Source organism: Camelus bactrianus, chromosome 19 (genome assembly GCF_048773025.1).
Source record: "Camelus bactrianus isolate YW-2024 breed Bactrian camel chromosome 19, ASM4877302v1, whole genome shotgun sequence".
Classification (NCBI taxonomy): domain Eukaryota; kingdom Metazoa; phylum Chordata; class Mammalia; order Artiodactyla; family Camelidae; genus Camelus; species Camelus bactrianus.
Window position 1 is genome coordinate 23,337,519 of NC_133557.1, and position 13,321 is coordinate 23,350,839.

At 41.9% G+C, this 13,321-nt stretch overlaps 1 protein-coding gene and 1 non-coding gene across 3 annotated transcripts in view; one reads left to right on the top strand and one right to left on the bottom strand.

Annotated features, from left to right (window-relative positions):
• Window positions 1-1,946: 1,946 nt before the first annotated feature.
• Window positions 1,947-13,321, bottom strand: part of UBE2V1 (ubiquitin conjugating enzyme E2 V1) — a 28,165-nt gene continuing 16,790 nt past the window's right edge. For both annotated transcript variants that reach the window (XM_010958617.3, XM_045519301.2), the window contains exons 3-4: window positions 4,995-5,120; window positions 1,947-3,480 (exon numbers count right to left, since the gene is read on the bottom strand). In XM_010958617.3, the coding sequence (XP_010956919.1) occupies window positions 3,334-3,480; window positions 4,995-5,120 (273 nt within the window). In that variant the 3' untranslated portion in view covers window positions 1,947-3,333. The remainder of the gene's footprint in view (window positions 3,481-4,994; window positions 5,121-13,321) is intronic.
• On the top strand, window positions 4,389-4,461 carry TRNAV-AAC (transfer RNA valine (anticodon AAC)). The gene has a single exon. It is a non-coding gene; the product is annotated as a tRNA-Val (tRNA).

A 13,321-nucleotide genomic window follows, 5' to 3' on the forward strand; every position in this document is an offset into this window, starting at 1 on the left:
GCAGGGCCCGGCGGGAAGCCAGAGGAGCCGTTCATTTGACATCATCCACGTTGCTGCATCACACTACGGGCAGCAGTGCGTCAGTGGTGCCTCCACCCGAAGGGCCCAGGAACTTTCTCAGCAGAGGCAGCTCAAGGGCCCTGCCCTCACTCCAAGGTTGTGGTCAGAGGTCACCGGGCAGAGAAGACCCCTCGCTGGTGCTTCCTCCTCACCCTCGTCAGGTCGCTCTGAAGACCTCCCTGCATCCCTGCACGTCTACACAGTGAAAACTAACAGTGGAAGCAGCTTCTCTCAAGAGCAGATCTGGCAGGAGCCGGGGATCAGAGACCACTTGGCCAAAGACGTGCTCTCTGCACCTCAGACGAGTGCTTCTCTGCCCTAAGTTTAGGCCATGAACTTAAGACCACCTGAAAACCATGAGCGACAATGAAGAGCAAATCACAGTGGGACATAACTACAGATCACAGATTCAGACTATAGTCACACAAGGTTCCAGCTGAGTTCCCGAATCTCCAGGCCCAGTTCCCTGTAGCCCACTGAGAAGGTAGGAGGTGGAGTCTAGGGTTTTAGACAGGCCTCGTTTCCTCTCTGGAGGTCACCGCACAGAACACCTGCCACTTTTAGATTTAGCCCTGAATATGCCTTGGGGCTTTCCAGCAGTATTTTGAAATACTTTTAGAATATCCCATCTTCTCTCTCCCTTGAGAGAATTGGCTGAGGGTGAAGAGCCCACAAATCGTCCCTGGCCTGATCCCCTTTCAGGGGAACTTGAAAGGCAGCAGAGGACTGACTCATAAGGCCCATTCGGCAGAAATTCAGGCAGTGCTTTCTGAAGGGTGGCCTGTTAGGAACAACTGGACTCCCTCCATGCAGCCAGGTTCTGACACCTGAGCTGGCCCCAACAGCCACAAGGAATGGCCTGACTCCTGCAATAGGACACCAAGATCGTGCCTGTTGGTGGTTGGGATCATAGCAGAAGTTCAAATCCCAAGCAAAAACAGCAGACGTGTTTCCACTCCTCACACAGTAACTGGGAGAAAAATTGTCAGTCATCAGATCAAAATTCTTGTTTCAAACACCAGAAATTCATGGGAAAATTCTATTTGCTTTTCCTTGCAACATACTAAATCCAGCCAATAAGTAGGCACTAGTGGAGATTTTAAACAGCTAGAGTCCCACAGAGCTACTTAAATCAAAGGAAAGACTTCCACTCCCCACACCCTTTAACTCAATCTTTTAGGACAGGGGTTGGCAAACTGCTCCATGGGCCAAATCTGACCCACTGCCTGTTTCTGTATGGCTCCTCAAATGAAGAACAATTTTTATAGATGGAACACTTGCAATTGATTTGGCAACAGTGGTTACTAACTTTGAATCCCAATTAAGTAAAATGTTATCCCCGGCTCCAAAAAAGCATTCCACTCTTCTCAGATCTGTAACTTACAAAAAAACTGTACTCTATTATGTTTTTAATTTCATCAATTAAAAAAACTGTGGAAGTTTTTTTTTTTTCTGTTATATACTTACATAATTTCCTTGATTTTGCCTCTTGGCCAACAAAGCCTAAATATTTACTAACTAGGGCCCACTGTAGAAAAAGCTTGCTGACCCCTCCTTTAGGAGGTCAAACTGAATCCCAAAGAATCGAAGACTTTAAATTGTTCCTGAGGAAATTATATGCCAAGAGGAAGAAGAGCACAGTTTCTTAAATATTAACGCACACTTCTTTTTTATTATATTAAAATCAGGCAATGGTCTGACAATAAAAAGGCTGCTTATGGAATACTGTTATGTTAAACTTTACTTACAGGATGTTAAATCCTTAGAACTAAGGTTTTCCCCAGAAAAAGATTAATGGAAACATCAATTGCTTTTCAGACTTGATAGTTGCTGCTTCAAAAGGTGGTTTTACACAAATGCTAAATTAAAAAAAAAAAACCTTAGAATACAATGAATTGCTTTTATTTCGGTATGCATCCACATCTCAGCATTTAGTGGTCCTGAACGGAAAAGTGGAAAAACGCAGCAATTTGCCAGGAGGTCAAGCCTGCCAATTTTGGGGATCTGCCGTGCACACCGAGTTCGTTCTTAATCCCTGCTGAGGACCGTGAGAAGCAGCAGCACCAAAACCAAAGTATGCACCGAATTCAAGGTTCTTTTTGTTCCAGTTGTCAGATTCCAAACTAGACCCAAATGGACTGCAAGGATGACCAAATGAGAGCCCTGTTTTAAACTTCTTCAATTTTTAAAAGCAAAAGCAATTACAGGAAAAGAAAACAATTCATTCTCAGGGATTGTGTGTGCTCACAGGTGTCTTCTGTGGCCTTTCTCCACGTTTTACCACCAAGGACTTTGAGAGCTGGCAGGTCTGAGCAGCCCTGGTGACTGCTCTTGTCACCTTATCAAAACCTGAGCTAAAAAAAAGCATCAGCTGATGATGACAGCAGAGGGGGGCAGGGCCGAGGACCCAATATGTGTTTCCCAGGCTGGTGGAGAGTAAATAAATGTGGTTCCAAAACTAAATGAGGGAGGTCAGAGACTCTTTCCAACCTTACCTGATGGCTTCTGGCCAAAGCAAGGAAGTGTCATGGAAAGAATGTGTTGGGTGGTGACGGTGCAAAAAGGGACTTGAAGAGGAAGGAAAAGCAGCACCCCTCGATTAAGGTGGGGGGAGAAGATATGGGGAAAGCCCTGAATTCCTCACCAAAGGCCAATTTCAGAGGGGAGCAGAGGGGGTTACAATCTATGCTTCGGCCAAGGGTGGTAGTGGAGAGTGGGAAAGGATGATGGCTTGGAAGGGGGGCATCATTTAAGACTTAAAGAAACTAGGGGTGCAAAGCGCCCCCATACACCCAGCAGTAGTCCCACAGGCTGTGACCTGAAACCTTCACATCTACTCTAAGAAGCCACCCCAAGCTGGAGGGCTGTTGCAGGGAGGGAGGGAAGCAGGGGGAGGGGGAGAAGGCAGAGACCCCAGGCCATGTAATCAGCAGCAAGGTGATTGTGTGATGTGTCTTTTCACAGTTGAGTTAGATGTGCCCCACCGGTTATGATGGGAATCAATTTAAATATACTTTCTTGATCCCAGAAGTTCAACTATGTGGACAGTGGTTACACTTGACAGGATGATTTGTTATAGCACAACTTATATATTTCAAATGGACAAAAAATTAGTATCATTTACAGTATCTTAAGATAAACTGCCTTTGAATGGGAGCTTCCTTTCCAGTACTTTGAGGTCTACAAGACGTATCTAGAAAATTTACTACTGTGGAAAATGAAGACTGCTTAAATCGAATGAGGGGAAGGGGAGGGCCTGTGGTTTCTCTGTGATTAATTGCTGTAACACTGTCCTTCAGGTGGCTGAGGGAGTTTCATGTTTTCTTTAGACATCATGAGGCGCCGAAGCTCCTGCAGGACGACTTTGATGCTATATGAATTCTGCCATTTTGCTAGCACTGATATGGCTCTTGGGTCCACCTACAAAAAAGCAAATAAAAAACAAATTACTGTGAGGCTCTCAAACAAAAGAAGAGCTGTATGCTGGAGTTGAGCTATAGCAGAAACATGAGTAAAATGCATTTTTCAAGTTGAACATGCTGTTCACACAATGGTTTCTGACATGCAGAATACCCACAGGATTCCCTCCCTCCAGTCAGTCTGTTTTCTTCTTTTTGTGTCCCAAACCCCCACTGTTTGGGAGAACGAAATTATGGCTAAGTCAAGTCACCTTTAGAGAAATGGCCCTGACATTTGGTGAGACTCAACCCAACTGGCTTTAGAATAAGGGCCTGACCTGCTCCTGGCCCAGCTGCTGCCCCTCCTCAGGGCCTGTCCTTTCTGGACTCTACGTCCAGGTGGCAGACGATGAAGATGTGCAGGGCAGTAGGGAGAGCACAGGCGATGGGTGGCCTGGACCCAGGCGCCAGTGACAGGGGCCTGCCTCAGAGTCACGCCCTCTCAAGTTAGTGCGGCATTTCCCAAAAGATATTTCCCAAAGTGTGAGTTGAGTCCTGGGTTTAGGACTTCAGGTGGAACTCAGAGACAACACTAAAACACTGAACATAGTAACAAGGCTCATCTCTTCTCAATTTTCTTTCAAGTCTTCTGAGTACCTCAAAACAGAAGGCTTATTATTACTAGCTCGTGTGACACTAATGTGTAGCACCCTTTCATACTTGCCCATCTCCCCTTTGAATAAGACAGCAGGCTTCAGAGGCTCAAAAGCCTTTGGCAAGCAACATATGGAGGAAGAATTTATTAACTCTGCTTTGTTTTTGTAATCTTTATTGTTGCCATTACTGCCTCCTTACAAGTGAGACTGGTTTCCATTTATGGTAGTGAAAACAGAGGTAAAATAAAGTTAAAAAAGCAAGGCCAGGTGGGGAGGAGGGTATAGATCAGTGGTAGAGTGTGTGCTTAACATGCACAAGGTCCTGGGTTCAATTCCCAGTACCTCCATTAAAATAACTAACTAAATAAACAATAAACCTAATTACCTCCCTCCACCCAAAAAACAGCTTAAGAAAATAAATAATTAAAAAAGAAAGGAAGGAAGGAAGGAAGGAAGGAAGAAAGAAAGGAAGAAAGGACGAAGAAGGCCAATAAAGGAAAAAAATACTATGTACCAGTGGTCCACAAGTAAGGCCATGAGGTAAAAGTGTGATCTTGGGCAAGATCTTTTACTTCTGTGCCTCAGTTTCCTCACCTCTACCTCATGGAGTATATCAGGAGGACGGAATAAGCTCTTTAAGCTCTTATCTCAAAGTGACCAGCACAGTGCTGAGTAATAGAGGCCAGGGTAAGTGCCATATGACTGATGGTTAAACACAACTGGGAAACAGACTCTCGCCCCAAATCTGTACATGTTCGTACTACATCTTATCATCAAATAAAAAAGGAACATATGGAATAAGGCCCAAAGTGCCCTAATATTAAAGTACAAGGTATTTCTCAACCCTGAGGAACAAGCAGGGGCAGAAAAAACAACTTACCACTCCATTAGAACTATTAACTCCATTCATATTAATTTTTGTTACAAATCTTACAAAGGGGGGTGCTTCTGGGTATTTGGGTCCACATTCTATTTTAAGGCTGTATATTCGGTTTTCATAAATTGTCTGGAAAAAAAAGGGTAGAGATGTCAGGCAATTACAAACAAAGAATTCAAAAAGGGAGAACTTCTGAAACCCCTTTATTCCCGACTGAGAATTGGTGCATCTGCTTCCATTACAAAGTCAACTGTCATTTGATAAGTTAGCAGTAACTAGTCTCTACATTAGTGTGTATGAATTCCGGCCTCAGGGGAATAAAAAGATAGAAAATTTAAGCTGGTATCACTGAAGTTTTAAGTTAGCAGTATTAAGTCCAATCAGAGGAAACTATTTTCGTGGTTATTTCTCTACACTCTGGGGAATGATGTGTAAGAGGCATTCTTTATTCTGGGAAGCCAAACTAAATGTCTACTCATACTAGGATGATCAGCCAATGCATTAAATACCACTGTGTACAAAGCACAAAACAGTTTAGAGAACTTCAAAATTCAGTATGAGGTTGGGGGTGGGGGACCAGATGCTTCCCTACTTCACCATCACTTTGGGGTTGTGCTCTGTGCAAGGGATCTCAACCGTTTGTACCACCTCTCCCTGCTGTCTTTATGATGACCTGAGAGAATGACTGGTATCTAGTGGGGGAGTGGGGGAGCCAAGGGTGCCAGGCCTGCATAGGAAACAATAGTCCTTCAAACACCAACTGTGCCTCTGTTGAGAATCAATGGAAAAGTCCGATCCCCCATGCCAATGAACTTCTTCCCTTTAACTTCCATCCAACTAGCAGCCGACTGTCTGCCTTTGCCAGGCTGTTCCTTCTGCCTAGAGTGCTCTACCCCAACCTGAACTACCTCACAACTTTAACACCCAGTTCAAACACCATATAAAAGGCTAGTCCATAGCTTCTGTCTTATGTGAAGCTGCATTATTACCACTTGTGTATCTGAAGAACACACCAAAGGGTGACGTCTCCCCATTAGACCGGCCCCTTCAAGGGCAGGACCACCCTCCTTTGGGTTTCCCTCTTAGGCACCAGTGTCCCTTCCTCTGCACGTGTAGTACAAGAAATGGCTCCTGTGTGAACAGCGACACCTAGTGGTTTTTGGAGGGGGTATAAACTAAAGAAGATGTGATTTAAATCCTTGAAAATATGTCTACACAGTGGCCAGTCCCTATTTAAAAACTGAAACATATATTTTAATATTCAGAAGGCAGTCATAATACACCGTTAGAAACCTTTCATATCCACCTAACAGGTACCCCAAACTATAACAAAATCAAAACTCAATTCTGGATTTCCACCCACCCTCAGCTTGCTCATCCTTCCCTCTCCCCTCATAAGTAGCTCCATCACCTAGCAGTTAAAGCAAAAACTTAGCAGTCAGCCATGATTCCCTGTTCCCTCACCCCTTACCTTCCAATCATCAAAAGGTCTTAGCTTTTATCCCACCTTCTTCTACCACCATACCTCATCTGAATCACCCCAAGTCTCTGCCTTCTCTCTCGCTCCTCTACCATCTGCTCCCCACACAGCAGTCTGGCTGACCTTTTAAAACTGGAATCTGTCCCTGTGGCTTAACCCCTCCAATGGCTTCCTGGTGACCTGAGAAAGGAAGCCAAGTTCCTGGATCGGCCCCTGTGCACCCTTGCCTCCCTCTCCTTTTATTCTTCTCCTTCCTCGTCCAACCCCTCTGGCCTGCTTCTTTTTACTCTTCAAACACACCAGTTTCTGTCTCAAGGCCCTGATACCTTTGCATCCTCAGCTCTTCAGCTCAAGTGCACTTTCCTCTCAGAGTCTTCCTGATCCCTCATCTGAAGACTAAGGCCCAGTCTCAGACATCCCTCACTAAAACTCAAGACGTCCCTCACTGAAACTCAGCAAGGAGGCAGGGGCCTCAACAGAACTGGTACTCAGATGTTTGCTGAATGAATGAATGTTGCTCTTCAAGCCTTCATAAAACAAACACCTTGTTGCAATTAAGGAGTTTCATTAGAGGAAAAAAAATTCAGTAAACATAACAGGCAGGAAGCACACGGGCATGGTTTCCACACAGCTTTATGGAAAGTAGGATAAAAGGTCTAGCCTCAGCACCTAGCAGTCTCCACCAGCAACATCACACTCAGCAAGTACCTGTGAGGCGGGAAGCCCCATAAAAAGACCAGCAGGACCCCCAAGCAGGGCCACTACTCTCGTGCTGGCACCATCCGGTTCCCTGGCCCAGGAGCTGTCACTTTTTGCCTCTGAAATGGCTTAGTTACCCTAAAATTCTATTGGTTCCCTGAGCTCACTTCTGATTGGCTATTCCCCTCACTCCTGATTGGTCCATTCCCCTCACTCCTGATTGGCCCATTCCCCTCACTCCTGACTGGTTACTTCTCTCACTCCTAATTGGTCCATTTCTACAAAGCTTGTTCCTGGTTGGTCAACTTCTGTTATACTTTATTTTCATATGATGTTGCAGTGTCAAACTGGCAGCCTATAAAGGCCTGTGTAAACCTACAGACAGGGTCCAAAGCTTGGAGTGTTAACTCCTCTGGGCCTGCTGGCATAATAAACCTGAGTTCTCCAACTCTCTGAGTGCTGCTTGGTCTCTTGCTGGGATCCAGGTTGCTGTCACAACTGAGCTGTAACACCGAGCTATAACACCGAGCTGTAACACATTTTTCCGCAACACCTGCTGACTGCATGGATCCCAAATTCATCTCTCGGTGTATTCTGCATTCATGCCCAATGGTTCTGTCACACAATTCAAAGACAAAATTTCTTACACAAAAAAAGTCCCTAGGGGCTCGTGGTAAATACCAAAATCACAAAGTCGTTTGAAATATTTGATATCACCTTTTGGAGGCTCTGATGCACAAATTTATTCAGCTGCTGGCATGTTTTGTGGCTTATCAGTGTTGGTAAGAGGTCACTGACCATTCTATTAGCAATAGTGTCAATATGTTTAAGATGGTGGGCAGCTTAGCAATAGGATTCTGATTATTACATAGATTAAATCTTGACCTTACCCTTGACACTTCTGAAAGAAGTCCATTTTAAAAAATCCATGCTATGACTAACTTCTTAGAAAGAGAAATATTAAATTTCTGACCACTGATGTTCAATTTCACTGGAACACAATAAAAACTGCCTCAAGTCAAGTGAGCAGAGACACCTGAAGAATCATCAAAAAGTCCAAGTAAGACTTTTAAAGAAAACAAGGTTCTGTTTTTCTTCCGTTTTGTTTATGAGTGCTCCAGGGATATGCTAAGTTTCCTTGAAGAAAGGAAATGTGCCTGAGGGAGAACTGCTGGAACATTCTGTCTCTCCGAGGAACACTGCTCTTAGGATTCATTATTTGATCACAGAACTAATGATATGGTTTGACCTTCACGGGGCAATTTGGCAGTGCTTATCAACATGTGAAACAGTCATGCTCAGATCAGCAAGACTATTTCTAGGAATTTTCTACAGATGGACTCATACTTGCACAAAAACGTGAAGCGCTGTTGAGTTATTTTTGCTACTGCAGGCAACCCAAATGTCCACCTGCAAAGGACTGACTAACCCAGTAAAGCATATTCATATAATTGGATCTTCTGTAGCCTTTTTGAAGGCTGAGGCCCAGACATACACACGCACACACCCACACACGCATGCACATATACATGTAAAGGCTGTCAAGGTATAGCCAAAGGTATAGCCAGCAAGTTGCAAATTATGTACAACCTCTAAAAGCAGACAGACACCTCTCTCCAACTCTGGGTGTATGTATGTGCACACAGGCTTTTTCATCTATCAGTCACTACACACCCAGAGCCTAGAGATTATAAACTTTTCCTGGGCCTAAAATATGTATGTGAGATAATCCCATACTAGACATGAGGAAACATCATAGGAATTCCAACAGGGAGCCATTCTACAAAATACTTGACCAGTATTCCTCAAGACTCATAGGCAACAAAACCAAGAAAAATCTGAAACTGTTAGACACAAGAAGCCCAGGACATGATGATAAAATATGTGGTAACTTGGATAGGACTCTGGAACAGAAAGTAGACATAAGGTTAAAAACTAAGAACATCTGAATAAATAATGGACTTTAGTTAATAATAATGCACCAATATTGGTTCACTGGTCCTGACAAATGTACTGTATGCTAATATGTTTAAATATAGGGGAAACTGGTGCGGGGGAGTGTATACGGAAACTTTCTACACCACCTTTGCAATTTTTCAACAAAAATGAAAGTACTATAAAATGAATGAATGTTTATTTATATTGAAGTGTAGTTGATTTACAATATTATATTAGTTTCAGGTGTACAACATAACGGTTCAATATTTTTGTAGATTATACTCCACTTAAAAGTTATTATAAAATACTGGCTACATTCCCTGTGCTACACAATATATCCTTGTAGCTTATTTATTTTATACATAGTAGTTTGTACCTCTTAGCCCCTTACTCCTATTTTGCCTCTTCCCCCTTCCCTATCCCACCAGGTAACCACTAGTTTGTGCTCTGTATCTGTGAGTCTGCTTCTGTTTTGTTACATTTATTCATTTATTTTATTTTTTAGATTCCACATATAAGTGGTAACATACAGTATTTTTCTTTCTCTAACTAATTTCACTAAGCACAATATTCTCCAGGTCCATCCATGTTGTTGCAAATGGCAAAATTTCATCCTTTTAGAATGTATTTTTAAGATGTATGAGATATGAGAAAAGAAAAAAGGGATTGGCTCCAAAAATACACAAAGAAAAGCACAAAATCTAAATTAATATATACAAAAAGGTGACATTAGGTGAACTAGTCAACTGCTACTCGGTGCAAATCCTAAGTAGTTATCTAAAAAGTATGTTTAATGTACAATGTGGGTACACGCTGTATTAGAAAGAAGGGAGATAGGCAGAGACCGAGAAGATCTCAGGAGCCCAGGACATGGACAGATTAGTAGATGCAGAGGAAGAGGTGTGAGAGGACATGCACCAAACTACTGCTCATAGTTAATATAGGGAGGAAACTGGTGATTGGGAAGTTAGGGAAAAGCTGGGGAAAAAAGTCACCACATGAGGTATTTTAACAGAGAATTTAATATAAGGAATCAGTTGAACAAGTATCACTGGACTGCAAAAAGCTTTAAAAGAGGAACCTGAACTAACACAGAGGTAATAACTGCAGGGAGCAGGTATCACCCTTGTGTTAGCTCAGGCTGCTTCCCTTTATTCTCCCTTGAGACTGGGGGAACAAAGGAACAAAGCTAGAGTTGATCAGATCTAGAGGCTTAGCGGAAGAAGGCTCCAGAATTGAACCCAGATCTCTGAGGAGGATGTGCTGTGAGGCTGATGCTGGGGGTGCCCCCAAAAGCTGAAAGCTGGAACCCACTGCTGATGCCAGGATAAAGGGCGATTCCCACAACAGCACAGGCAAACCAAGAGGCAAACAGGAAGAAACAAGTCTCTTCTCTCTGCCTTTCAGGCTCTCTCCTGTGTCCTGACTGGTGGAACCTAACAGGAAACCAACTGACAAAGGAAAAATGTAGTTTGCAGAGTGCCAGCCCAGTATCCAAAGCAGAGCAGGGAAAGGTGGGTTTGGAGCTTAGTAACCAGCAGCTGCACACACCCCTCCAGACAGTGACAAAACAATTTTCCTCTGTACAAAAACTCTTTCCACCAGTCAGCATATCCTTCTGAGTGAGCCATGGGACCCATCTGAAGGCGATATTAATTATTCATTTCTCTAATTCAATCCTAGTGCCACCTGAATATCTACAAACTTAAAGACCATTTTGCTGAGTTAACCACACAATCTTAACAGAAAATAAAAAGGAGAAAGGAGGTACTTGCTCCTTCCCATCTGCTTTCTGTCTAGTCTCCAGCTTCTGGTCTTTCAGTGCTTCTTCAACCACCTTTGCTGGCCCCCACAGGGATTAGCAGCAGAGGGTACCTGTCTTTCAAGTGTTAGGTTCTGATGGGCTCAGCCTCCCCCACAGCCTCCCAGCCTCCAAGCAGTGGTTACTGTTTTCTGTGTTATCTTTGTGTTCCCACAGCGTGCCCTTTTTGCTTTTTTCAGTTGAACATCTATTTGATCAACTCCCTATACTAAATTCTCTCTGTTGAAATATCTAGTATGATTTCTCTTTTCCTGACTGACACAAAGAAGTAAGGGGAACAAAGTCAACCTACTCTGCATACTCTGTACTGTTTAAAAAAATTTATGAGAACATGAATTCATTTATCAGACATGTAACTTAAAACTTTTTAAAAAGAGGTCAATATGCACTGATATGAAAAGATGTCTACCATCTGTTATGGGAAAAAAATAAAGTTGCAAAACGTTAAGCATAGCAAGGTCTCATTTTTATTAAAAAGGATACATATTTATGTTTGTGTATCCAAAGCAAATGCCAGTAGAAACATACCATACACCAACTGACCAGTTTTCATTCTGTGGGGAGTATAATGAAATGGGGAAAGGATCGCTTTCCTTTTACTTCACACACTCCTGAAATCCTGTTTGTTATTAAGCATGCATACAGTACTTTTAGATTAGTATGTGTATAAACACACACCCAGGCTCTAGCTCACACATAAAAACACTATCTTGGAGAACCCCAGGGGTATAAGTGCTTCTCGACCAGGGCAATTTCTGTCTCTGCCTACTGAAAGACACTGAGGTGCTTCCCAATATTTTAATACTATTGAAAACACTATATGTATAAAATAATTTTGTACATATAGGCTTTAGAACAACACATTCAAGAAGAGCTGAGTAAATTCCTAGTAGAATTGCTGGATCATATGGTATATGCCTTGTAAATATTGGTGGATGATTTTCTTCTGAGTAATACAATAACAAAAATATAATAGGGAGATGAGATACTCAGTATTCTCCTTAGATGCCTTAATATTTATGTTGATATTCCAGATGCATAGCACAAACTGTAAAACAGACTGGTTACGGGGAGCACCCAGAAGCAAACAGTTCCTTTTATGACTTTGCTTTTAACTTTGGGGAGCAGGGCAATAAATTGACAACCTTGTGCATTGCTGGTGGGAGTATAAAACGGTACAGCCACTTTGGAAAACAGTTTGGCAGTTCTTTAAAATGTTAAACAGAGTTATTGTGCAATCCAATAATTCCACTCCTATGTATACTTGAGAGAACTGAAAGCTTTTATCCACATAAAAACCTGGGCACAAATGTTCATACAAGTATTATAATAGGCAAAAAGTAGAAAAGTCCAAATATCCATCAACTAATTAATGGCTAAATAAAGTATGGTATATCCAAATGTAAAAATATTATTCAGCCATAAAAAGTAATGAACTACTGATTAAGTGCTATAATGTGGATGAATCTTGAAAACATTGTTAAGTAGAAGCTAGTTGCAAAAGACCACACGTATTGATTTCAACTATATGAAAGTCCAAAACAGGCAAATTCATAGATATAGAAAGTAAATTAGTGATTGTCAATGGTGAGGGGTGAGGGAGTGGGGTGCAGAATGGGAGTGACAGCTGATGGGTACGGGGTTTCTTTTTGGGGTAATGAAAGTGTTCTGAAATTAGTGATAGTTGCACAATTCTTAATAAGTACTGAACTGTACATTTTAAAAGTATATTCTATGGTAAGTAAACTCTATAATTTGTTAATTATATCTCAATTTTTTAAAAAAGGATGTATGGAAAGCATACATACCTTATATACTGTAGCTACTCATTAAAAGTCAGCCCCCTTTGGAAAGAGGTAAACTAAAACTCAAGGTAATCTTAGGTGTTTTAGGTAGAATGGAATATTTTCAACAGAACCCAGTGGTTCATTTTATTTATTCATTTATTTAAGTGTATAATTCAGTGGTGTCTAGTTTATTCCCAATGTTGTACACTGGTTCATTCCTAATTTGTTAGAATCTGAAAATCAGTCTGTTAATTAACAAATCTATTGAACAACTACCCTATTCTGAGTCATTTCTAGGTGCTCTGAAGAGTAAGGAGGAGGGAACAATAGTTTTCATCCTCAAAAAACCTAAGTTATCCTTAGGAAGAGAAGAAATGAAGTGAAGGAAGCCAGCACTATACAATGGACTTTCAGAGACAGCAAGAAATGATCTCCATGAAGAAACAAGCTTTCTAGATCAGGTTTTTCCCAATATTCAACAGATTTAGAAAATCCTGGTTTTCAGAGATTAACAAAAGATCAAGAAATGAATTAAAAACAGACTGAGTATTTTTTTGAAAAACCCAAAATAAATCTATAGGGTCACAAAAATGACTCAAAAAGT